Below are 24,409 nucleotides of genomic sequence, written 5' to 3' on the forward strand. Positions count from 1 at the left end.
GGCGCCGGCCGAGATGGCCGGCGCGATGAGCTTCCTGCCGAAGTTCAGCAGGCTGCTGGACACTTTGTTGATGTTGAGGGGGGCGGCCTTTGTGCTGGAACTTGAGTCGCAGGGGAAGACAAAATGCAAAAAAATAAATCCGACAACCAATCATCATCGCGTTACAAAAGCGCTGGTTAGTGCATCAAAACCAACCGCGTGACAAACCAAATGAGTTCTCCCGACCTGAGCTTTGGGCCAGTTAAAAATAAATCAATTAAAGACACGGCTTCGTACAACCTGGAATAATTACAGAAAGACATCATACACGTTGATTTGACTCGACCGTGGCAAATGCTTTGCAGGCAACGCCATGACATCATGAACACACCATTCCTGTTTATGTCCATGATATCGCTTTTCATTTCTTCCAGAAAAGACAATTACTCGAGTGGTTACGCCAAAGTGGTCAAACCAAACGAAATTCAAACAGAGAAGCTTTAAGGTGTCCGGCCTGTAAGTCGCAGATGCTTACCACACATGACATTCATTCATTCATTTTCTCATCCGCTTAGCCTCACAAGGGTCGCGGGCGATGGCTGGAGCCTATCTCAGCCGTCTTCGGGCAGTAGGCAGGGGACACCCTGAACCGGTCGCCAGCCGACAGAAACGAACAACTGGCCACGCTCCCACTCACACCTCGGGACAATTTCGTGTTCAATCAGCCTGCCGTGCATGTTTTTGGAATGTGGGAGGAAACCGGAGTGCCCGGAGAAAACCCACAAATATGCCAACTCCACACAGGGAGGCCGGAGCAGGAATTGAAGCCGGTACCTCTGCAATGTGAGGTCGACGCGCTACCCACTGGACCACCGGGCCGCCCCACAGATGACATTCGATGTTAATTTCTAAAGTGGTCATTTTGTCAAATCAATTCTGGATAGAAATAGTTGTGTGGGTTATATTTTTTTGTCACCTGCAAGGAAAATGGGTGTTATGGGTTGGCTAGACATTTGATGTCTCATTATCAGAGAAAAACAAAAATCTGTAATTTACTTGGAATCTATTTTACATTTTTTCCCCCCGAATCGCTCAAGAAATGCTTGCACAACTTTGTATTGAAACTCTTTTACCGTGTCTTATTCATCAGGTCGGCGCCCCTCGTTTTGTAGTAATCCAGGTTCTGCTGGAACTGGTAGTTGACGGGTCGAGGGTGGTTCTCCGAGGAGCAGTGAGAGAGGATATCATCATTTTTTTTTTACAGCCGCACTAAATCTCTTTGCGGTCATCGCACACTTCTATTCGTGTGCACGATGCCCCGCCCCCAGGTGTGTAACTGTGATGTATATGAGGCGTGACATGGTCATCCACCTAAGGGCATCAATGTCACTTTGGATAAACTCCATTGAAGATCTCTTCGTATCATGAGAGGAGTGGACTGAAGTGTGAAAAGCTACCGTTTTGGTTCAATTATCTCAAAAGAGCCATTTTCAGACCCCGTTTTATACAAAAAAAAGTGGACGGCTTATCGTGTAACCAGGTTACAGGGTGCATGAAAGGGCTTACATTTGTGACCGAAAGTGTCGTCAAACGGCTTAATCTGGAATTACTAACGCTTTCTGGGAATTTGCGTGAAAAGTGGGCGATGTGCATGAACGCTGTCTGCAAGCGACAAAAGTCTCAGTGAAATGTGAAATCAAAAATTTTTTTTTTTTTTTTTTTTTTAAATCATCCCACGCAGTGAAGCATTACTTACTCGGGGATCTCGGAGAAAGAGAGCTTTCTGGAGCAGGGAGTTGATGTCACCGAGCGGCGGGTAGTGCATCAGGAGGCCGAGGCAAGTCTGGAAGTTGCTCGCAATCACTGAAACGCACAGAAGGAAATGGCATTTGCCCCGAATCCGCACGATGCTTCCTGCGATCCTTAAATATGGTGAAGGGCTTATACAGATGCAGAAACACGTTTTTTTTTTTTCAAACAACATGGATAGGCTAACAAAAAAAAAAAAAAAACATGCTAGCTTTGACTAGGTTTCAGTGTCACGTACAAGCGTCTCGGATGTAGAGCAGCATGGCCACAAAGACGTAATCCACAAGGTCCAGGGTGATGCTGTCGGCAAACAGAGCGTCCCAAACCACCAGCAGGTCCTGAAGAGGAAATTCACGACCGAACAGCAAACGCACCCAGCGGCTGAAAAGCACAAGCGAGGACGACGACTGCGTTGGTACAGCACGGATCGCACGAGAAAGAAGAACGGAAGTGGAAGAACTGACATTCCGTAGATTTGCGGGGCGATTTCCAGCCGGTTGAGATGCATGTGCAACTCCACGTCGTGCTTCTTCACCAGCTGGTCTTGGATGCGGTTGACTTTGGTCACTATGGCAACAGATGGCCCGGAGTCCTGGGGCCGAGCAAATGGGATGCTGGTAAGCATCTCTTCTTTACCCTGGAGGCACAAAGTCGCATTACCAACACGAGTATGGACTGACGATGTTGCTGCTACAATACAAAGACACACACACAAAAAAAAAAAGGTGTGCATCCGGATATGAAACTCACCCGCCTCACTTCTCTCTCATAGCAGGAGAACCACGGCTCCGCCGTTTCCATCAGGAGCGAGAAGAGTGCACTAAGGGAAAGAATCGTGTTTGCGTGACACAAAGTAGCATTATTTATTCAAGGTCCTCTTTCCCATGTCTTAAAAATATTTACACATCTGACAAAAATGCTTTGGTCTTATGTGTTAATTGGCGCAAAAAAAGAAAGCAAATGAACCATGAATTATCTGCTTCAATTAAGAGTTTTAACCCCAACCCCAAGATTCGAACCCTGAACCTCAGAATTGTGAAGCGGACGTGCAAGCCACTTGCCCACCTCGCTACCCGGGTTCAGAAATTATTCTGTTGACAAATGTGGCGAGATGTACGAGTATCTTTTTCATCAAGTTATTGTCCAATACTCACTAGGCGTCATGCTCAAGGTACAGTGGATTCAACAAGCATTTCATCTCCTCACTGTGGGGGGGGAGAAGAAAAAAAAAAAAAGAAAAGAAAAAGGCACCATTAGTCACAACTGAGAAACACACGCGATGAAAGCAGAATGAGCGCTGACTTGAGTCACTTGAGCAACGGAACCGAATTGGCAACTACTCAGGAGGCATCGCTCCCATTTAACGCAGCGGCTTCGCTCCGATATTTCTCTGATTGTGCGTATGTGGAGGGTATAGATTAAATCCGTCTGCCTCAAGACGATAAAGCTTCAACAGACAAGTAGGTGAAAGGTCAGGCTTCACGTGGAAATAGCAAGTGACCTGGGGCTCGCCGTCTCGCTGGCGTGTTGGAAGGCTTGATGGTCGCAGTGAAGCACGAACACGATGGGAGCCAGCAATTCGTGCATCCCCTACGGACAGACGGGGGATAAGACACGGGGATCATTTGTGGTCAGTCTTCCTGTAATAGTGATGCACGAGGTTTGTAATCCAGAATGACAGGTTTCATTTAGATATTGTTAGCGGCTGCCTGGCCATGTGTCACTTCCATTTTGCAAAAAAAAAAAAAAGAAGAAGAAAAGATGCTTTGCTAGCCATCTAGCCAGTTGCTGGCGCTTGTTTGCAGACACGGGTAATGATTGGATCACAGAACTCAGTTTTGGCTGGACACAAATAGGACATTTTCAAGATATAATTCAATTTTTTTTGTGGGGGGGGTAGGGGGAACCACAAAAACATGGTGCGGTTGTCAAAGAAGTGGAGAAAATGGGTGAGAATCAAGAGTGTGTGGTTTCGAGATGGGCAAGAATTGAAACCAGGTATCAGTACTGGGCCGGTTGTGCGTCAGAAAGACAAAAAGGGTCTTTGTTCACAATTATCTGTCATTGTGTTCATTGAAATTTGATGGATCATCAGTACTGGTGCTATCGGTACTTAGTATCGGGGAAGTGGATACTCGTATTGGCATCGGGAAACAAATGGTATCGAAAATCCCGAGTGTTCAGGCATGTTCGACGGCGTCGCTTTGGGTCATCAAAGCCCATACCTGCTTATAAAGTAATTGTTCATTTTCTCTGGCATAGCAGAAGAGAATGTCGGTCAGCTTGGACCGCACATCTTCATCCTGGAAGTAACAAATCTCAGGAAACCTTGAGAATTCAAAAAAATATATATATATATATTTTTTTTCGGAACCAGTGATATTTGAAACAATAGTCAACTGGATAGTCAAGTCAATTGGAATTGGAATGTTACATACGTTCTCAATACGTCTTGTTTGATCATCCCCTTCAGCTCTTTATCTTGGAAGAACTTGTTCCACAGGCTCTGGGCAGAAAAAGAAAATCAACATTTGAACAAAGGAAACAAACAAATATGACTCTGAATAGAGGCAAAATGATGATGAAGGAAGCGTAACGGCATTTAATGGCCTACTATTATTCTATCGTTGTCATAAAAAAAAAAAAAGAAAAAAAAGGGGAGGGTCAGTGAAATGACACAAAAAAAACATGACAAATCATAACAACAAAAAAGACTCAAATAAATGAAGGTTTCCAGATATTTCTGAATAATCAATTTCCTAATTAAACACTGATCCACTGGCCTTATAATGACCAAAAGCTGTGAATGAATCAATAATGAAGCACTGAAATACTTTATAATCAAGCCAACTGTACAGTCTCAAGGGACTAGACTGTATTCAGGTCAATTTTCAGATGCAAATGAGAAAACGTGACGAACACAAAGATTGAAGGAAGGCACACAAAATCACATACATTTAAAAAAAAAAAAGAGATTTGTCATAATGATCAGTAACCCAACTAAATAAATATGGGAACCAGTGATGTGTTGGACTCACTCCTTCGTCCTGGGAAAGTGGATTATTGACCACCAAATCCTGTTGGCCTGCAGCCTTGCGAGGGTTCGTGATATGCTGTTGCAAAAAAAAAAAAAAAACCAAAAACAAAAACAAAAAAACATCAGGCTTCACTTTAATAAAAAAAAAAAAAAAAAAAAAAACAATGTACAATAATATTTCCTTGAATTTGGGAAACACGTTCTGGTTGGGGAAAACTCCACGATCGCTTCAATGTGAAATGTCAAGAATGAAAAGCTCTCACCGTTTCTTTAATCTTCTCATACTGTCCTCGAAGCTCCTTGGTCTTATTGATCCACTGACTCTTGTCCTCCGGAAGCGCCTCCAGATACAACTGCAGAGAACCAGAAGACACATGCAGCAAAGTACAGTCAATTGCCAACGCGAGCGCGCTCAAACTCGACGGTACGGCTTGATCCACTTGGCTGTCACCTTCCAGCATACGCTCCGAAAGCGGCTGCTCCTCAGTCTACCGCTGATGCCTGCCTGCCGGATCCTGGCCAGGTAATTACTGTTGAGGAACAAGTCGTCCCATTCTTTCCTGCACAGGGAAAGCAGGGCGGGATATTTATGAGGATCTCAACCTATGATTCATCCAAAGTGGCAACCGGCAGTAAAAACCGAGGTGGTGGTGAGCCGGGGCCCAGAGTTTATGGTGCGCCCACACAAGTAAACACCGCAAATGCTCACCTGTATGAGGGGAAGGTTGACTGTGAGTGAGTGCCGCTGTCAAGTGAGCCTCCTGCTGAGACAAACATGCCCACAAGACGGTCAGGCGAGGGTAGTCAAAATAAACATCCATCATATTTTTTTATAGGGAAAAATACAGCAGGAGCAAAGGGGGGACAAAAAAAAAAAAATCCATAAATGGAAACTTGCATTTCCAATGCTTGCACATAGCGTAACTTAAAAATGCCGGTAGCAGGTGAAGTGATGATTCAGAGCTGTACTCTTATTTGTCTTTATTGCCGGTAAGTACGTCTAATTTAGCCTGCGGGTGAACATGCGCGCAAGTCAGGAAGCTGTCTATCAACATTAATTACAGGAGTGGATCATTCCACAGGGACACTCAGGATGAATATTCATCAGTGCTGCAACACGCCAGCCCCTACATTTACCGTCACACCCCCCCTGCCCCCTCCCCGCTCCACACACACAGCCGCAGCCCTTGGATGACACAAATCACTTAAGTGACTCATACCCAACATTCAGCACAAACATTCAACTCAAAGAGGACCCAGAAAAAGATACAGCTGAACCTCAATTTAACGGAGCCGCAAAAAAATGGATCCCGGCTCGGCCGCAATTCTCCACAGCGCCAGTAAAACGGCACTGCGCAACCATCAACAGAGTTCGGTCACATGTTTCGATTTGAGCTGCGCTCTCGTCACAGAGAAAAAGACTTTCCTGTAGACTAGAGCAGGCTAAAAAGTGTGTCAATGTGGCGGCCATGTTGGCAGGGGCGACTTTCCCCATCGAAAAATGAAAATAAAATAAAATTATGGATAGATGTGGTGTCAATGTTATCAGGGGAGAGAGTTCCTTCACATGTCATGGAGTGTAGACGTTAGCTTAGCATCCGCCGCAGGCACGCAGCTAGCTCGGCTCTAACGAGAAGCCCTACCAATTAGTCTGTGAAATCAAGGTTGTAAAGTACACGTCAAAAATGCAAAGAGAACAACGGCAAATTTAAGAAGGTTAAAAAAAAAAATTTAAAAAAAAGCTGACTAAATCCATTTTGAATTCCGAAGACAGTGCGCTTTTATTCTGATGGAGTTTCTGAATCTAAGAGATGACTTACTACTGTGGTTCTTATTGATAATGTTGAGCGGGTCGAAGCCTGTCTCCTGCTGCTCGTCTGCCTGGAGCGGGTGGCGGGTCTCGAAGTTTGGGTGCTGCATGGCCCAATCTGGGACAGAGAAGCCAAAATCAGTTTGGTAAAGCAACAACAGTAAAGCATATATCTGCTTTGTACCCTTCTAAATAATTCATTCGCTGAATAAGAAGTTATCTCACAAAACGTATCCAATATATTGAGCTTTTGACCTCTTTGAAACCTTGCCTATAATGCAGCAGTGACAAAGTGTGGTCGCGAAACAACATTCCAGATTATATGTTTCCCAAGCTTCTATCAAAAAGCGTCTTTAGAGAACTACACCACAGTGATGTCAACCTCTGACTTCTCAGCTAAAAGGGTGCAGGCAAACATTGCTTCCAACTGTAAATATTCCAGTTTGCAGTACTTACGGTCTCGTTAAGTCCCCTCAGCCAAGACTGAGAAGAAGAGGACGTGTCTGCATGGGTTGGGGGGGAGAACAAAGACGCTACTATCAGTGCGAGGTAACAGACTGCATGCAGAAGGACACAAAAGGAGTTTGATGTGAGAGAATTTAAGAGAACATGAAGACAGTGTTGCTTGAGCATACCGAGTCGATTTCCGAAATATGTCCTGACACGTTTATCCCAACTAACACATATTTGGTTAGCCTAAGAGCATAATTGCCAAACATGATAAAACACAATGCATTGAAAAAGCAAGAAAAGTCTCAATACAACCTTTGCAGATTATGACTCAGGATGTTTTCAAAGGGGAGAAAAAATGTTTTTAGCAAACACATTGGTGTTTTTATTGATATTATGACAACAAGTGAAAAATAACTTGGGCAATTATGCAATGAGGCTAACGATTTGACATTGAAATTGGTGAGTATTAGCTGCTGTGTGGGATCCGAACCTGCCTTAATGTCAATCTCTTTACTGGCTAGGAACATTTTGGAAAGGAATGCATTACTTGAGTATTTTCTATATTTTTTTTCATTGATTTTGTTAGTCTTGATACAAAGCACTGCGCTTGAAAGATGCATTCATAATACTGTATTAATTAATTTTACTTGACAGCATAGGTGTGTGTAGGCCATTTTGAGGGGTGCTGAAGACCTTCGAAACAACATGACTAACCCTCAAAATTTTAGGTCTTTCAATATTTATTTTTGTGGTCGTGTATGTTTTTAAGAAGGTAAAACACTGTATTAAAAAAAAAAAACATACCGTACTTGATTGAAACAAAATACTTGAGAAAAAAAAAAGCAGCTTTTGCTTATAAAATGGTTTGATCTACCCCACCCCTCCCATCCCTGTTTAATGGCTAACCTAGCCGATCTGCGCACTGTGCCGTCAGCTAACTTCCTTGAGGCAATGTGACAGCGCTTTGAAAAGGAAATGTGGCAAATGTATCATCAACCACTCAATACCAACATATTTTCATTACCAGTGTGCTTTACTTTAATCTGCATTTATTGTTCAGCCATGTTGCTAGTTAGAGGTTAGCTTAAGTTTTTTTTTTCCATGCTAGGAAACGTTACAGGTGGTCACAAGTCGACCTTCCCAAACAGTAGAATATTAAAACGTATAATGCTGCTATTGTCAAGCTAACCTAAGAGTGTGTGTGTGTGTGTGTGTGTGTGTGTGTGTGTGTGTGTGTGTTGTTAGGAGAGCCTAGGAGCAAATATATTTAATTGCTGCTGTTAACTGTTGGATCTCTATTTTATGGTTTGTTATGTGCTAATAACTTGCAGAGCTTTATGAGAAGATGACACAAAGTATCAAATGAGAAGAGATATTATTTTGCTAGATGACTACGACGACTAGACGACAATTTTGTTAGCATGGGATGATCCTCTCCTAATAGTTTCTTTTTTCAACCAATCATATCAGATAAGAAAGAAAGCAACGTGATGAATATCAATCCCCAAATATGAAAGAGGGGTAAAACTAAACCAACTCTCGTCTTAGTAGCTCAGAGAACTTTCTCGGAGAACAAAGGCAATCTAGGTTAACTAATTCTGCCTCTAGTCTTTATCCGGTTTGGGATTATCGTGCGTTTGTGAAAATGGCTAGCCTATTACAGCGGCCGACAGAATAGCGGCGGCTCCACTGAGCCTAATGTTTTCTTTCCATTTATTAATTGTGGAAATAAGACAACAAAGGAATCGCTTAAACCTATTAACCATGTGAATGGAGCAGTGTGCCATAAATCAGCTACACGCGTCATCAAAATAGAAATAATTGTATGCATGATGTATGCGCCTGTGTGCTTTCTTTGGACACATCCTCAAAACACTAAAACGGTCTTCAAAGTTCACCACCACCATCCCCCTCATGAAAATGATTAAAAGCAATTCATTTTTGCATGAAACACACTTGGATGGGTATTAGTGTACTCCACAATATTGGGGTGGAAAAATATGATTTTTCAATCACAAGCAACGTTGACTTTAAAAAGATCCAATGCTCCATTTTGACTGCCTTTGTGGGAGAGGAATTCATTTTACAATAATGGTGCCCCTTGACAGATACTGAACAATTCTTTATAGCTGCTTATTGCCACTTCTGGTTGACTGTCAAACTAAACATAAAACAAAGAGAATACAACTTTGCCTTACTTAAGTCCACTATCTTAATGCTAACGCACGAGGCAAAACACCACAATTAGGCTAGCTAATAGCATTGGTTTCGTTTCGTATCCTTTTAAACTATGGCTATTTGGACACGAACGGGGAAGCAGCACATGTAGACAGACTGCATCACAATACTCGCAGGTATATTGTCTTTATCCTCTAGAAAAAAAATATATTACTGCAAAAGATTAAGGACATTAAGTTTAAGCCTGTAAACAGAACGAATAAAACTCGTCTCTCAACACACCCCCCTATGTTTATTAGTTTGCAACCATTTTCTGATGAAATTTATATTACTGCAACAGATTAAGGACATTAAGTTTAAGCGTGTACACGGAACGAATAAAACTCGTCTCTCAACACACCTCCCGATGTTTATTAGTTTGCAACCATTTTCTGATGAAATTACTTGCCGCTTTTTTTTTCCTGCTTGACAGAACTTGTTTCTTAGCAGCCTGGGTCACACAAAAAGGATTCAAGAAACAAATCATCTTATTGTGTTACACTTTCCTGAAGGCATTGGTTACATCATGCACTTTAGCACGCTTAAAATCAGCGCGACCGCTGCACCGGGAGAGTTCTAAATAACTGGAAGCACAGATTTTTAAAGCAGTCAAATTTGACTGACTCCGTCGGAGAATGATGCACTTCGACATCACTGCAAATAATAACCACAATACTATAAGTCTGTTTTAGACGTGCAGATGTGACATGACATTTTTTTCCCTCCAGTTTCTTTTTTAACAAATGCTGAGTTTGTGATCATTTTCTTTCACATCCCTCTCATAACGTCGGTAGTTGCCATAAATACCTCCAGATCTCAGACCAACACTAAGCCTGTGTTTCCGCTTGATTACATCACAATCTTCAGAGTCATGAGAATTTTTGGGAATGGACAATCAGCTGATAGTTCAGGGGTGTCATCACCTCAGTACATTGCAAATTCAACAGCGTGGCCTCTTCCAAATGGTTTTGGGGTTTTTTTTTTTTGGTTTTTTTCCCCAAGCAGGCAGCCCACTTAAAAAAAAAAGACACTGTGTTCATTACATGATAAAGCACAAGGAAAAGCTTATTCGGAAAAGCTTGCTCCGAGCTCTTTGGAGCTGGGACTACATTTCCAACACAACATAGCAAAATGAATCAAGCCTATAGAATGTTTTTCTGAAGAAAAAAAAAAATGCTGGCGGTCGTTAGGGCGAGTTACAGAAGAATCACCATCAAGCTCAACTGATGTTGAACATTTTAAATGAAGCCTTTCATGCATCAACAATGATAACCTGTCACCTGATAACATGATCAGCTGTCGTAAGCGCTGTCCATGGAAGAGTTAACCTGATTCCCACCCCCCTTTGTGAATTTCAGCAAACAGCAATAAGAAGCGTGGTCCGTGGCAGGGAGCCCAGCTAAACAAACTCACATGCCTCTCCTTCAATATTTCGCTAAGAGCCCACGTATGCAAGGGGGGGGCCCTCGGCTGGTCACATGCTCCAAAAATCTGCTGAGAACGAGTGCAAAACCTTAAGCTTGGAAAATATCAGAAACTTGCCCAATCTGATTCAGTTCCAAAATCCATGACTGAAGAAGCAGGGCTTCCATGACATGGAGCGGCCAGATAGAATAGATCAATTTGGGAAAGGAACAAATAAATCGCTCATTTAGCAGAGGATTTGACCTTTTCAGCTGCCAAAATATCACACAAGTGATGCTGGGGTCTCAGAAAACAGTTTTGGTTACAATTCTAGTTCTTTCCTCATCTCTTTGTCTACAATGGATTCAGTTGACTGAGCAGCTGCAAGTAGCCAGGAGGAGGACACAAGTCTGCTATTGTCAGCCACAACAATAGTCCAAGAAGGTCCATTTAAACTACTATGTCCAGAAACATTTACATTTGATTTCACTTCATGGGTCCAAAAATGATTTCTGACAGAACATGGATCCTTGCTCAACACTCTATGCCAGTGATGTCTAGTAACAAACAGAATAATATTTTTTGTTTGTTAGTGTGCACTGTGCAGTGATTATCCTAATGTAAAACACATGCTTCGGCTCAATAAAGGTTGGGACTCACCCAAGTAGTTGACATTACTTACTTTACACATTTTAGGTGGACACAAATTCACAACTGCGTTGGCATGACTGTGAAGTGCATAAATAAGCGTCGACAGGTACCAGATCAATGGCCCAACACGAATCGACGGTTAGGGCGCCCCGCAAAAAAAAATGCATTGCCTAATTTGTGACCTGGACACACAAAAAAAAAACCCGTCATATATCGGTAATATAAATGCAATGTTTGACTTAGATGCACCGAGAACATTGATGCCAAGCACATTCATACGAACATGAAGGCAGCTAGTGTAAAACGCGGAACCACCATCAGCATTGCGCCAGTTTACGCCGCTAAAAAAAGATGTGTGTCCTATTTGGATAGAATACCAATTACACCTTACACATATACAGTATCACTATAAACGAATTGGGACTAAAGATTAAAGTAACTAATAAGCTATGCGATGTTAGCACAGCTATTAGCACGGCCCGTTGTTACTTCCGCCACACACGGCTAGCTAACTCGCTGCAGTCAAACTACGTGAGGAGTCGCGACAAAAATCTTTCGCGCACATAAAAATACTCACCCAAGTATTAACCGGAGAAGGGTAGTCCGTACACGACCATGTCTCTGACTGCGTTCTGTTCACAGAGGAGCCCGAATTCGGCTGTTTGGAACAGATGAAGCTTTGTAAACAGTCGCGAGGAGGTCAGGATGTGCAGGAGACCAGCTGACTCGTCACGTGGCCGACTTAGGAGTCTGCAGGTAAAGCACTTCAACACACGACGACGACTATTACGATTAATGCAATTACATACCTAACTACCGCAAAATTACTTGTAAATTATTTTTTTCCATAATATAGAAAAACAGACATAGTCATCACCATCCACCGCTCGCTCACACACACGCACGCACGCACACACACACACACACACACACACACACACACACACACACACACACACACACAAAAAACAACAACAAACAACAAACAACTGTGCCTCAGGCTCAACATTTATATTATATAACATCACACAAACAATTTGAAAGGGTACCTGAAATGTGATCAAACATATTGGCAATCACTGGCGTGTGGCTAATATATATATATATATATATATATTGTAACTGCAACAACACTTGACACCGGGTACTTTTATGGCACTCTTACTTTGACTTTCAGTGTTGTGTTTATCAAACAAGGAACAATAGATTTCACAGTAGATTAAACACAACGTGGCTGTTTTTGTCAATCATGATGCTCATTTAACTGCCTCGCGTTAAGATGCCAACGACACCTACATAGAAGGATCTCTACTTGACTACTCGAGGAATCATTACGACAGTTTGGTGAAGTTTGAATTATAGCCATTGATGCAGCGAGGCAAACTTAGCTTTGACAAGGGGCTTTTTACAAACGTTAAAGCGGATGTTGGGGGGAAAAGGGGACACGTTTGTTTGTGTTTGTGTGTGTGTGTGTGTGTGTGTGATAGAGAGAGATTTATACCACCTTTGCAGACACTGCATTTCACAAGTGCCATTATCTCTATTATTATTACTAATATTATTGTCGATGAGTCTTTTGTGACCCCTTACTGGCCTGATTAAAGTATCACCATGGAAACATCGACTTTCAGGAGCTAACTGGTTTGCACAAACTCAGAGGACTATATTATAAGAAGACTAAAAGGAGGCTAACGTGACAGTGACTGTGGCTGGCTGGCTAGCTAGCTAGCTAGATAGATAGAGAGCAACTGTAGCTAGCTGCCTAGCTAGCTACCTAAAAATAAACTTGCTACAATGCCAGTTAGTAGCAGCTCTCTATAGCATGAGGTAGCCTCAGGTATACAATGAAAATATAAAACCTCACAACCAAATATTTACTGAATATCGACTGCCTGTACTCATGAATACTTTTTTTAATATATCAGATGTATTCTGTGATTATTAACAAAACATAATTCTTGCTTGGATCACTTGGTATGTTCTTGATTCATTCAGCTTGTTTATTTATTGAGGACTGCAGTATACTTGCTGTCATAAGATTTTACGACATGTTATGATATCTTAAAAAAAAAAAAGAACTTGCACTTGAAACAGGGGCAATCATACAAAAAAAGGGAGGAGGGAGGACGACATAGCACATTTTCCATATAATTTTAACAAATGGAGTAGGAATATGCAAGACATGATAAGAGACGGACACACAATTCTGGTCTGAACGTTTTGGGAACGCTAAATGATAGCTACAGTTCTTTTCGTGATTATGCTATCTGAGCCTATAGGGGGCAAAAGTAGCTACATTGTGGGTCATCATAACTGCACATACAGTCAGAAAATGTGATACTGTATTTGGAATGTGACTCAAAGTACATAAACAGTTTTGTGAGTGTTCATACACCACAAGAGGGAAAAAGAGAAACAGCCTGTGTTGTAAACAACTGAAATTGATCTCGCAAGGATGCATCCGGACTCCGAACTAAGGCGAGGGAAGAGACGCATCTCATGGCTGAACATTATTAATTGAGTTCGACATACCGTAGGTCTCATCTTCTTCCTTCATTGTGGGAAGGGTCTGAGTACTAATATCCAGCCCTTTTAAAGTAATCATGTTCATTGTGCCACGTCTCACAATTAGTCTTTTTTCCTCATTCGTTTCTTCCGTTTCAGTCTTTACCTCCTCCTCCTGGTGCCGCTCAGTTCTTTCCACTGTCGTGGTCCTGTCTGCGCAGCCATGCGGGCTCTCTTGTCTGTGCTTTACGATCTGACTGCAGCGCTGACCCTGCTCATGCTGTCGACCGGATACGAGGTCTTGGCTATTGAAGAAGCCCCGGATGATGTGTTTGGGCAGATCCAGTTGAGCTGACAGGGTGTGGACCGCCTCCTCGTCTGGATTGAGGCCCACGTCTTGAATGAAGCTCTGCAAAATGCCCAAGGCTTCATGGGACACTCGTAATCCCACGTGTTGGACCTCACCTTCATGACGTGCCTCGGCACAAATCCCAAACCCGTCGGCGTCATCGTCCTTCAAAAATGGCCACTCCACTTGAATCTTTTCCTTGATCGTTGTTTCCTTTATGTTTTCTCCACCTTCAGTTTCCGGATCATCACTTTCGGCATTTGTCACTTTCGTCGGGTAATTCCAGTCGACCGCAAAACTGCCATTGTCTTCTTCTCCTCCCTCAACTAATTCCTCGCTATTGCTTTGGCCTTGCAGGCCGACTCTCAAAACCCCCCCGTTGCTTCCGGTCTCCAGCTCGGCGGGCGATGCGGTGCATGGTTGCCGTGGTGACAAATGAGGTCCTGCTTCTGGATGCAAGGGTTGGTGAGGTTGCAGATGGTGTGGCTGAGACAGCAGAGCGTTGCGTTGATACTCGGGGAGGAAGAAAAGATCAGTAGAATAAAGTAGCGAGTTGTCGAGTTTGAAAACAAAGACAGATTTAAAATATTCTATTCATGTTTTCAGGTTTAACCTTTCTATATTTAATAATTCAGAGCGAAAGTCGTAGGCAGATTGTTTGCCGCTATGATCAAATGTAAATATAAAATGGCGCCGATGTATTTTTGGAGCCTTACCAGTACGTTTTCATTGCCGAGGAGTGTACGTCTCTCAGTGCAGTTCTGCGCAGGATTTATGCTCTCCTGCTCGTAAATCGCATCTCTTTCGGTCTGGGGCAGGCTAAGGAAACGGCGAATCAGGCTCAAGTTATCCCACAGTGTTCGGTTCTCTGGACTGGGATCTTCCTTCCAACGAAGTAGCTCACACAGCCAGCCCTGCGGGACAGACCCACATATAATCGACAGCTCCTCTCATGTATTTGGAAAACTCCCCAAAGTGCTGTGCAACCTTTTCTATTTCGAACATTCCCATACGGTACGCGCACGGCTTAACATCGATCTCGGGTGTAAATCAAGAGTTTCCAGCGAAGCAAGTCCAGAAAATAGTACTTTCCTAAGTCTGCACGGGCTGGCCGCGACTCACAAATGCGTTGGCGACGCACAAAAACCATGGCCGCCGCCCAACGCCGGCGCACAATGCTATCCAGATGCGCGGGGAAGATAGAACAGAAAAGATGGGAGCACGGAAGTGCTTGCCAAACAGCCGGTTAATACGGAGCGAGATAGAGGGAGAGAGAGAGGTAAATAGAAGTATTGCCATCGAAGGGGAAAAGAGCCTAATGGGCGTCGGAGCACCTGCTTTTTACCACGATGACTGCTGAATGACCTCTATGCATCTTGATAATAGAAGACAATAAGCTGAAGGAGAGAATGAGGGAAAAACGAAAAATGAAGGAAAGCACGTTCCCTCCCGTTCCTCGGCGGGAAATTATCCGCCAAAACAAAAGCAATAACAAGCTTATGGGGCCGCCATAAAATATGAGAACAATAAACATTCATACCATGCCTTTGTGTGTACGTGCTGCGGTGCGTTTGTTTGCGGGCAGGCAGAAACGACGAGTGCGCGCGCATGCGCGGAGATTCCATACGGTCGATGTGGACATACATAGGAAGCAGAAAGTGTGTCGGTGCGACGATCAAAGCGATTGCTTTCGACACAATAGCGGTCGGATGTCTTCTATCGAGTACAGCCGCCGCTTTGTTGTCGCCTGGCCCTTCCTCGGCAAATTCGCTGCTCTTTCAAACGGTAAATCCCTCACAGTGCGGGCGTACCTGACTCTTGGATGCCGCCACCTTGGCGAACAAAGCCTGGGACACTTTAGCTCGCCTCATTTCGTGCTGGATCTCTTCGTAGATGGAGGCGCTGACGTTGAGAACGCAACTGTCTGTCCTCACACTTCGGTCTGTTGTAACTGGTGACAATCTGGCCTGCAAGAAGAAGGGTGGGGGGGGGGGCGTCATTGGATTTGAATACGTGCCCACACGGAAAGGGAATTAGCGGTTGTAAACTGGGAGCGGGCCAATCCAGAGAAAAGAAAGTAATTAAAAAGTGCATCAAGGATGGCGATAGGATCCACTTTTGGGCATATATTAAAAAAAAAAAAAAACAACTAGATATGTGTAGCCTCGTCATTTTCCTCTCCATTGTTGAATTCAAATCCTCACGAAATTAATTGGTTTGTTTGCAACAGCCTTGGCAAACCAGGTTACTAGTTTTTTTTTTTTTTTTTTTTAATTTTGTGTCTCATATGAATAACTTATCTTCTCCCCACGGGCCATAAATAGCATTTTATTGTTTTATTTGGATTCATTCATGACAATAGTTGAAAGGGGTCGCAAGCTTGATGAAACTGGATTTGACCAAGTTGTCCGCGAGGTTGCGCAACTTTACTCGGATTGTGCTCTCGTCTACTTACAAATTAGAATGGTCGCTGATAGTGTAGCGGTTCACTCGCCTGACTTTGCACTCAGATTTTGCAGGTGTGATGAAATATGGCTGGTAAATGTATCGTGATCAAACTATTTCACACCATTTGATGGCGGTGCCTCGATCGCGACTGGTGTCGTTTGACCATCAGGCAATTTTGTTTGAACCAAAGAACCGGTTTTAGTCTTGATTTTTAAGTTGCATTGTAAATATTGGCGCCCTCTTTGAGTTTTTTTTTTTGGGGGGGGGTGCGGGGGGAATCACAGAAATTAGCCTGAGTAAATTTCACTCAAGGGTGATTGGTGTGCGGATCGTTCACTGATTTAAAAAGCACTTGTTGGATGTGTAATTGGCGGTTGCCATGGCAATCGGAGCCAGGGAATGGGGAACCTCAAATGAATCGGGCGAAGTGACGATTTTAATGTGCTGATCAAGCGGGTCGAGGGTCTTGTCTTAAGATGACGCCACCCAACTGAAAGTTTGAATTTGTCTTCTTAGATTCTAGTCACGCGAGACATCGGTGCAGTTTGGTGCGGACAAAAAAAAAATTAAAAATCAGGCCTTTGGCTGACATAAATGAAAGTACAAGTACCGTAATTGTTTTGTTTTTTTGTTTTTTTTTTTTGTTTTTTTTTAGCCAAAGTGAGAGTCATCTCTTTTAATTTATAGTAGGAATACAAAAAAAAAACATTCTTTGGGATGTTTCTTCTGTTAACTGCATCGCGGGAGTCTTGACTTTGATTTAACTTTTGTTGAGCTATCTCAGTGGCACAAAGTGTATGACCCGAAGCTTAAGCTACACACAATAACATAAAAAAAAAAGGAATAAAATCAAGCCTGCAGGATAGTAATGTATGCGCATTGCAGTGGCACCACATAAATAAAAAATAATAAGCCCAGAGCACGGCAATATTTGTGCAAAGCATCGGCGTAATTACTGCGCATCGATTTCAGAGTTCTTTCACGGCGGCTTCGTGAGACCTGAGTGCATCTTGGCGGCGTGTTGTTGCAGCTGGGCGTGAATCCAGTCAGGCTTCGCTCTTTCTCCTCCTGGTAGAAGCGTTCTCGTTCCGCCTCGGGGAGTTGCAGGAAGCCGTGCATGGCCCTCAGGTTGACCAGCAGAGACTGCGAGGCATTTTTCGGGTCCTCCTCCTTTCGTAAAATCTCTGAGAGTAGGCCCTAAAGTCAACAAACGTGTCACATTCATTCACGCACTGTCGGTTGGAGATTTACATGCTAACCGATCGCGACCTTCTTCCTTTAAATCTAGGAATATCGATTCAATGCACGCCCCCCGCCCCTAAAAAAAAAAAAATGAAGAACCCTTTTCAATATTCCAAAAGAAAAATAGAATGTCATGTTTCCTCTCTTGCAATCAATAAGCTAACATGGAGCAAGTCACATGATCAATCCGCAACAGTTGGGTGGCTGCCTTGGCTCCTTGAACATCACAATGTACAATTGATAGTTGTTTTTTTTTTGGTTTGTTTTGTTTTCCAGAAGCTCTCCATATTCGACCGGACATGTCCCTCTGCAGATTAATATTTCAAAGCCGCGCATGCTTGTGAGCCAGTTGCATGCTCGCATCATTCCGGGTGTATCTCCAGTAGACGCGCAAGCCATCAAACTGATCTACAAATTCGAGGGATTTTTTTTTTCCCCACCCTGAAAAATGTTTCATGCTAAGAGATGGACAGCTCGGGAGGGAACAGGCCTGCTTGTCGTATCATCCTCCGATTCACCCGACGACCCCCCCGCCGCCTTTCCCAACAGAGTGGAGCCTTAAGATGACAAACGATCCCTTCCACTTCGAGATGGCATCTTGGAATGGCGCCAAACTTGTACGGATGATACTCGGGCACCCTGGAGCTGGCAATCGGGAAACATGGGCATGCATAATAGCTTGCTCTGCTTATTGTGATGAAAATGATAATGACGATAATAATATTAACAAGCCTCCTTTGAGCCCCGTTTCTCTGGGAGTGCCGCTGAATGTAAAGTGGCCTCGGCTAAATGTGGCATTTTAATATTAGAGCCGATATGAGATTTGGATATGAAAATGAGGAGTGGGGTGAGGGGTGGGGGGGGCAGGAAAAGATTAGAAAAGACAGATTGACAATAAAAGGTCAAATGAATAGAAACGCTGCCAGAGTGAAGGATGGCAAAATGGAGGGCGAGTGAAAAGAAAGCAGAGGTGGGAAAGGAGAAAGGATTTCTCCAAGGGGTTGTGATTAGGTAGCCAGCAGCTGCTTCAGTGTTGGCACCAGATTTTTGCTGCAGAGAGCTGGCACAACTATGCTTGCACATGCAAATGGGGGGAGGGGGGGCATTGCGGCAAAGGCCACACCGAAATGGCAACCGTCGACAGCCCGAACTTGCACCAAGTGGTAACGGTTCGGTTCAACTCTGGCTCACCTTGACCTGCCGCGAATTCGGACCGCGGCTTTGGAAGTCGGACAGTGAAAATGATAAGACAGCTTGAAAAGAAAAAAAAAAAAAACTCATCGATGTTTCAGGGTCCGACATTAATGGTGGCCCGTTGGCCCCGGGTCACGATGGCACTGTCTCAGGCCACCACATACCTTCCAGACGCGGTTCCAACCGGGGCAGTAGAAATTTCATAAATAAGATCATGAAATCAACAGATTCATTTTTTTTTTTTTAATACATGCAAAACAAAACCGAAATAAAACAGTAGCACTGAACTCACTTTCCCGGCGCCTGGCATACCTGGGTCCTGTTGAAAGCCACTCGCGCAAAGATGGCCTGAGAAATTCCCGCTCTCTTCATTTCCTCACGCACGCAGTGGTAGATGTCATTCGGCACATCAACCAACCCCAGACACGACCCGGCTGACGTCTGGTGTTGCGGCGCGGCCGGATGAGATCCGTCTTGGGCCTGCTGAGGGCCTTGGGGATCGGGTGCTTTGGGGAAGACTTTGGCTGGAGCCCTCCCTGCAGACGCGTGGTTGAGATATTGTTGTGAGGCCGGCGAGAGCCCCTGTCCCGTTAGCATGAGGCGTACGGCGTATTGCTGGTTTAGGATTTGAGTCATGACTTGCTGCTGAGATCTGCTGAGGGTCTGGGTGAGCAACCCGGAGTTGCAAATACTGTGAGGGGAGGCTCCGGCCACCATGTTGGCCATCCCTCCGTGGAGGTAAAGAAGGCTTGAGCTCTGATCGGATGCGCTGCCGTTGATGGGCGGCTGCTGCTGCTGCTGCGTGTTGGAAAGATGCGACGACTGCTCTGGGAAAGCGTCGATCTCTGGTGAAGAAAAGTGCAGTCAAGATGTACTGTCGAGTGGTAGAAATTTAACTCGTTCACTGATTCCGCTTGAAAGACGCCAAATCATCCGTTCGAGCCTCTGTTAGCCGATGTGTGACTTGGCTCGGCTTCTCAGACACGAGCGAAGAAGAGTTTCGCAACTTCTGTAGTTGACTCTGTGACTGGAGTAATATTTCATTTTTTTTCCCCCCACACAGGATTCATAATATAGGCTCATGATTATTGTTAAACAGAATATTCGTTAGCCTGTCTATGGCATTTCCCACTCTGTTTTAGCACAACGCTAGCGCCCTTCAAGGCAAAATCTTCTGGTTGTTTTGAATGCAAAAAGTGCACTTTTTTCTTTCCAGTTTAAGTTTAAAATGTACCGATCGATTCATTTTGAGACGTGCGACTGACTTACTGTTGCATTTGGTTGTCTTGAAGTGTTTATACCATCGTCCAAACTCCTGACATTTGGCCGTTGAAACGTTGGCGTAGTAGGTGCAATTGACTATGGATGAGATCATGCTCTGAAACATGGAAAGGACAAAAAACGGGCGCTCGTCACGTCGGCATCACGTCGGCGCGGCAGTGCGGCTCGGATGTTCACGTATCTGATATTAATGCACTCACGTCTGGGTTATTAAAAAAAGAGCCCAAAGGTAAAGACAATAATAAAGACGGATCAGGGTGTGAGCAGTGCATGGGTGCCTGCATACAGTACATACCGCACGTGAGACATGTAGTCGGGGGTCTCTCTCTCTCTCTCTCTCACTCACCCATTTTCCCTCAAGACCATCCTGCGCAATCTTTACATCCGATTACACCTTTCATCTTCTCATATTTATTTTAATCTGTGTCTAGCAAATAAGCAGGGAGAGAGAAGACGGGGGAGGGAGGACTTTGCTCATCTCAGATCTTCACACCAGCTGAGATGGAAAGAAGACGAGGAAGATCGGAGATAGCGAGCAATTTCTCTTATCTCGGTTGTCCTAAACCTTCGGGGACTAACAGATTATGTTGATCATTACCGCTATTCGTAGTTGTCTACGTTACAAAGAGAAAAAATTGAGATCGTAATAGATGGACAGAGATCGTCTATTTCAGTCACGCGCACACTCCCTCACAACTTATCTGGCACCGCATCCAAACTTCCCGTCTAACTATTGGCCCACACAGTCTGTCTTATTGTCTGCGATAGGTGCAAATGCACACACACACACACACACACACACACACACACACACACACACAGGTTTGTGTGCGTATGTTATACCTGAGACAAAGGACACTCCTTGGCCAGTGAACTCTGGTTCATTTCCTTGAGAAGTTCCTTCAGCGAGTTCCGAACAGTCGAGTGCGTCCACTGCTCCGCCGGCAAGTCCTCCAGTTTGGGGCAGCTGGACAAATGACATTATTTGTGTCTGTTGTGGCGTAGGATTGCTTCCCCTCTTTTGCATTCTAATCAATTGAGTTTGACAAGTTCAAGGTCACATGATCGAATGAAAAAGATTTTATAGAACACTCTTTGGACATGAAACAATCCGGCGGAAAGCAAAGCGGCGTGTAAAACAAATAGGAATCGGGATTTCCCACGTACCTCTGCAGTTGTATTTTAAGGGTGATGACATGGTGGACATCCTGGAGCATCTCAGCCACGGTGGCGTCTGGAGAATCCGTCACACTCGAAAGAGGCAGCGGGTTCCACCTGCCCACCTGGATCAAACCTGACACACACACAAAAAAAAGCACTACTGTGTGATAGCGGATGAGCGCGAGTGTACATGAGTCCTGTCTTCTTTCTAGATTGCGTATCGTGTTTGTCTGGATCCTGAGTCTGGAATGAAGCGATCCGTGATGCACTGAGCGGACCGCTTCGAGGGTTCAAAACCAACGGGTCTCCTAGTTTCTGCTTTCAAACAACCAGATTTGTTCCTGACACAAAAACTTTTGCCGAGTGTTTGAAAAGTCTTTGCGGAAACACCCACTAGACACTTCATTAGGTACACTTGCACAACATACCGTATCGGCTCCGTTAACGCGCAACGTGTGTAAGCGCTACCATCCAAGAGGATAAGACGTGCGTCTTGCACCTTTGGCCTGAGCGGCAGAGCTGTGCGAGTATCCCAGCGTCAGCAGGGCCATCTCGATGAGCTGGTTGAAGAGCAGATCTCTCTTGATCAGGACAAATTCGGCATGGTCTTCTTTCCTCTCTCCCTCCGCGGGACTCTCCGTGTGCTCCACCACGCAGAAGACAGGCAGTGAGCTTCCTGACGTGGGAGTCGAGAACATAATGGACTGAAACACCTTGCAGGGATGCTTTATTTGGGGAAATATCGACTCGCTGGAACAAACTCCCAATTTATTTAGATAAGAATTATCTTGCCTCTTAGCATGCAAAAGTCATGGGAAAAAAAAAGGCGAGCTGGAACGTTTGCAATGCGAGCCCGAGGGCACTTTCGCATCAATTTCAGTCGACAGCAGGGGGCGGTAAAATGTCAAAATGGCATCCCCCTTGAGATCAGGTGAAAACGGATGGATTCATCTGTTAACTTCTTATTCCACCCCAACGCAATTTTGATTGGATTACAGACGAGAACATATGATTACTCAAGTTCCCCTTTGAGAACAAGTGCTGCTTCACATTTGGAAACCGTCCCCGCCCCCGGTGTTTAGAATTCAGAATTTATTAAATTTTACCTCTTGGCTGATGAGAGTTCTTGTGCTGATGCCTTCCCGTGGTGGTTTTCTGGACCAGATAAGAAGGGTTTTTAGTCCCGGGGCTCGCCTGCTTGCTTCTCTCTTGCACGGTGCTTCCAACTCCATGTTGCTCCAGACGGGCCATCTTGGCAGGAGGGGGCCTCAGGTCTGTATTGGGATCTGCGCCCTCTGGTTTCTTGGCTCCGTGACACAGGGGGTCCATCTGTGGAGTCACGCTGCATACACAAAAATCGTTTGCGGCGAGTGCACCAGGACTTGGGGGTGAGGGGGGGAGGGTGTCACCGTTCGTGCCCATCAAATAAACACACGCATGCAAGCGAGATTGTAAACTTTGCAAAATTGCTGACGCGGTTTTCTATCGCTTCCGATTAGATTTCAAACGATATTAGAATTCAAATTGAACGAGTAGCCATACTTAATGACCTTCCCTCGGATGCATCGATTGGGATCATCTCCAAGAAAAGTGCCAGCATTTTCCAAAACAAACCTGCTCTCGTGCCACAGCACCCACCCACGCGCAAACGTGTCCCATGGTCGATGTTATCCCTGAAAGTTTACTCGAAACCAACCGTTTAGTCGCTTACGCTCTCCCTGTCGCACACCCGAGCCCAGAATATCGCCACAATCGCGCCTCCGATACCAGCGCCGCTCGTCCGATGAAAACGTCGACAACGTCCAAGTAGTTTGACTGTACCTCCGAACACCCTCCTCATCGCTCCGTTCGTCCGCTCGGCTCCTCGTCGTGGCGCGAAGGTGGACGGGCGCGACGGGGATCGGCTCGGTCCTCTCCCGCCCGTGCCGAGAACAATACGCGGTGCGCGTTCAGCCTGCAGTCTGCAGCCTCTTCTCATATTTATAGGCGTGCACACACGGCCAGTTGTTTTCCTGGTTCTCCTCCAAAGACCACAGTGCACGCTGGGGGGTGGGAGGGAGGGGGAGAGAGAGAGAGAGAGAGATGCTCGCGCACACACACACACACACACACACACACACACACACACACCAGCTGCATTAACATATGGTGTAATAATGAATTCACTAGCGCGCTCCATAAATGTATTAAAATGCGACGATTGAGCATAAATCTCTTTCCTTTGAATTCTGCAGCATGCTGTGCACGCCCGTAAGTAACATTTATGGGTTTGTTTTTTTTTGGAGGGGGGGGGCGGGGGCTTTAGGCTATTGGGGCTCTTTATGGTCACAAAGTGGATGAGAAACAAAGGTTGACTCTAGTGTACGATAACGTGTTGTTTTCACTTCCGGTCACTTTTTAGCGTTTCTTTGCATCAGCAAAGAAAGCATCACAAGGTTGACTATAAACATTGTTATTGTACTAGACCAGGGGTGCCCATTACGTCGATCGCGATCGACCGGTAGATCGCGGACTGGTTCCAAGTCGATCGCCAGGGCTGTAGAGGAGAAAAAAAAAAACATTTGTGTGTCTTTGTGCATGTTATAAATAGATTTTTTTGTATTAATGTACACTGCACCCTAATCATCCTATCAGTCTCATTTTCACAAAAAGTATTGAAAAAATAAAACAGGTAAATCTTTGACCTACGTCACCGGAAGTTGTTAGCGCTCAGCAGTCTGCGATTGCAGCTTGTGATCAGAGCGGTTGCGCTATTTCTTTTCTCGTTATCATTCTTCCCATTCAGAGTTTGTTTAATGGGTCGATCGCGGGAGGTTGGTTGATCGAAAAGTCGATCTTCAGTCCAAAACATTCTTGACTGTACACTGTA

At 44.6% G+C, this 24,409-nt stretch overlaps 2 protein-coding genes across 6 annotated transcripts in view; both read right to left on the reverse strand.

The window, feature by feature from the left end:
- Positions 1–12,185, reverse strand: part of tbc1d5 (TBC1 domain family, member 5) — a 14,967-nt gene extending 2,782 nt beyond the window's left edge. Inside the window, exons 1-17 of the mRNA XM_019868837.1 lie at positions 11,938–12,185; positions 7,092–7,138; positions 6,646–6,753; positions 5,535–5,586; positions 5,277–5,385; positions 5,089–5,178; positions 4,827–4,901; positions 4,227–4,294; positions 4,014–4,116; positions 3,290–3,378; positions 2,943–2,993; positions 2,539–2,608; positions 2,253–2,425; positions 2,027–2,169; positions 1,736–1,842; positions 1,113–1,198; positions 4–100 (exon numbers count right to left, since the gene is read on the reverse strand). Coding sequence (XP_019724396.1) covers positions 4–100; positions 1,113–1,198; positions 1,736–1,842; positions 2,027–2,169; positions 2,253–2,425; positions 2,539–2,608; positions 2,943–2,993; positions 3,290–3,378; positions 4,014–4,116; positions 4,227–4,294; positions 4,827–4,901; positions 5,089–5,178; positions 5,277–5,385; positions 5,535–5,586; positions 6,646–6,745 — 1,413 coding nt within the window. The 5' untranslated portion in view covers positions 6,746–6,753; positions 7,092–7,138; positions 11,938–12,185. The remainder of the gene's footprint in view (positions 1–3; positions 101–1,112; positions 1,199–1,735; positions 1,843–2,026; positions 2,170–2,252; positions 2,426–2,538; positions 2,609–2,942; positions 2,994–3,289; positions 3,379–4,013; positions 4,117–4,226; positions 4,295–4,826; positions 4,902–5,088; positions 5,179–5,276; positions 5,386–5,534; positions 5,587–6,645; positions 6,754–7,091; positions 7,139–11,937) is intronic.
- Positions 12,186–13,278: 1,093 nt separating this feature from the next.
- satb1a (SATB homeobox 1a) lies at positions 13,279–23,909 on the reverse strand. 5 transcript variants are annotated; one of them, XM_019868883.1, is made up of 11 exons: positions 23,362–23,909; positions 22,647–22,882; positions 22,040–22,216; positions 21,547–21,673; positions 21,223–21,346; positions 20,368–20,476; positions 19,411–19,943; positions 17,662–17,859; positions 16,026–16,181; positions 14,931–15,128; positions 13,279–14,700 (listed from the first exon to the last, which is right to left on the reverse strand). In XM_019868883.1, the coding sequence occupies exons 2-11, from the start codon at positions 22,867–22,869 to the stop codon at positions 13,858–13,860; spliced, it is 2,688 nt and encodes an 895-aa protein (XP_019724442.1). In that variant the 5' UTR covers positions 22,870–22,882; positions 23,362–23,909; the 3' UTR covers positions 13,279–13,857. The 5 variants fall into 5 exon arrangements, with proteins under 5 accessions (XP_019724442.1, XP_019724439.1, XP_019724441.1 ...); XM_019868880.1 differs by having other exon boundaries at positions 13,279–14,727; positions 23,362–23,900; XM_019868882.1 differs by lacking the exon at positions 23,362–23,909 and adding an exon at positions 23,252–23,329 and having other exon boundaries at positions 13,279–14,727.
- Positions 23,910–24,409: the final 500 nt, after the last annotated feature.

The sequence above is a fragment of the Hippocampus comes genome, unplaced genomic scaffold (genome assembly GCF_001891065.2).
Source record: "Hippocampus comes isolate QL1 unplaced genomic scaffold, H_comes_QL1_v1.1 scaffold401, whole genome shotgun sequence".
In the NCBI taxonomy this organism is placed as follows: domain Eukaryota; kingdom Metazoa; phylum Chordata; class Actinopteri; order Syngnathiformes; family Syngnathidae; genus Hippocampus; species Hippocampus comes.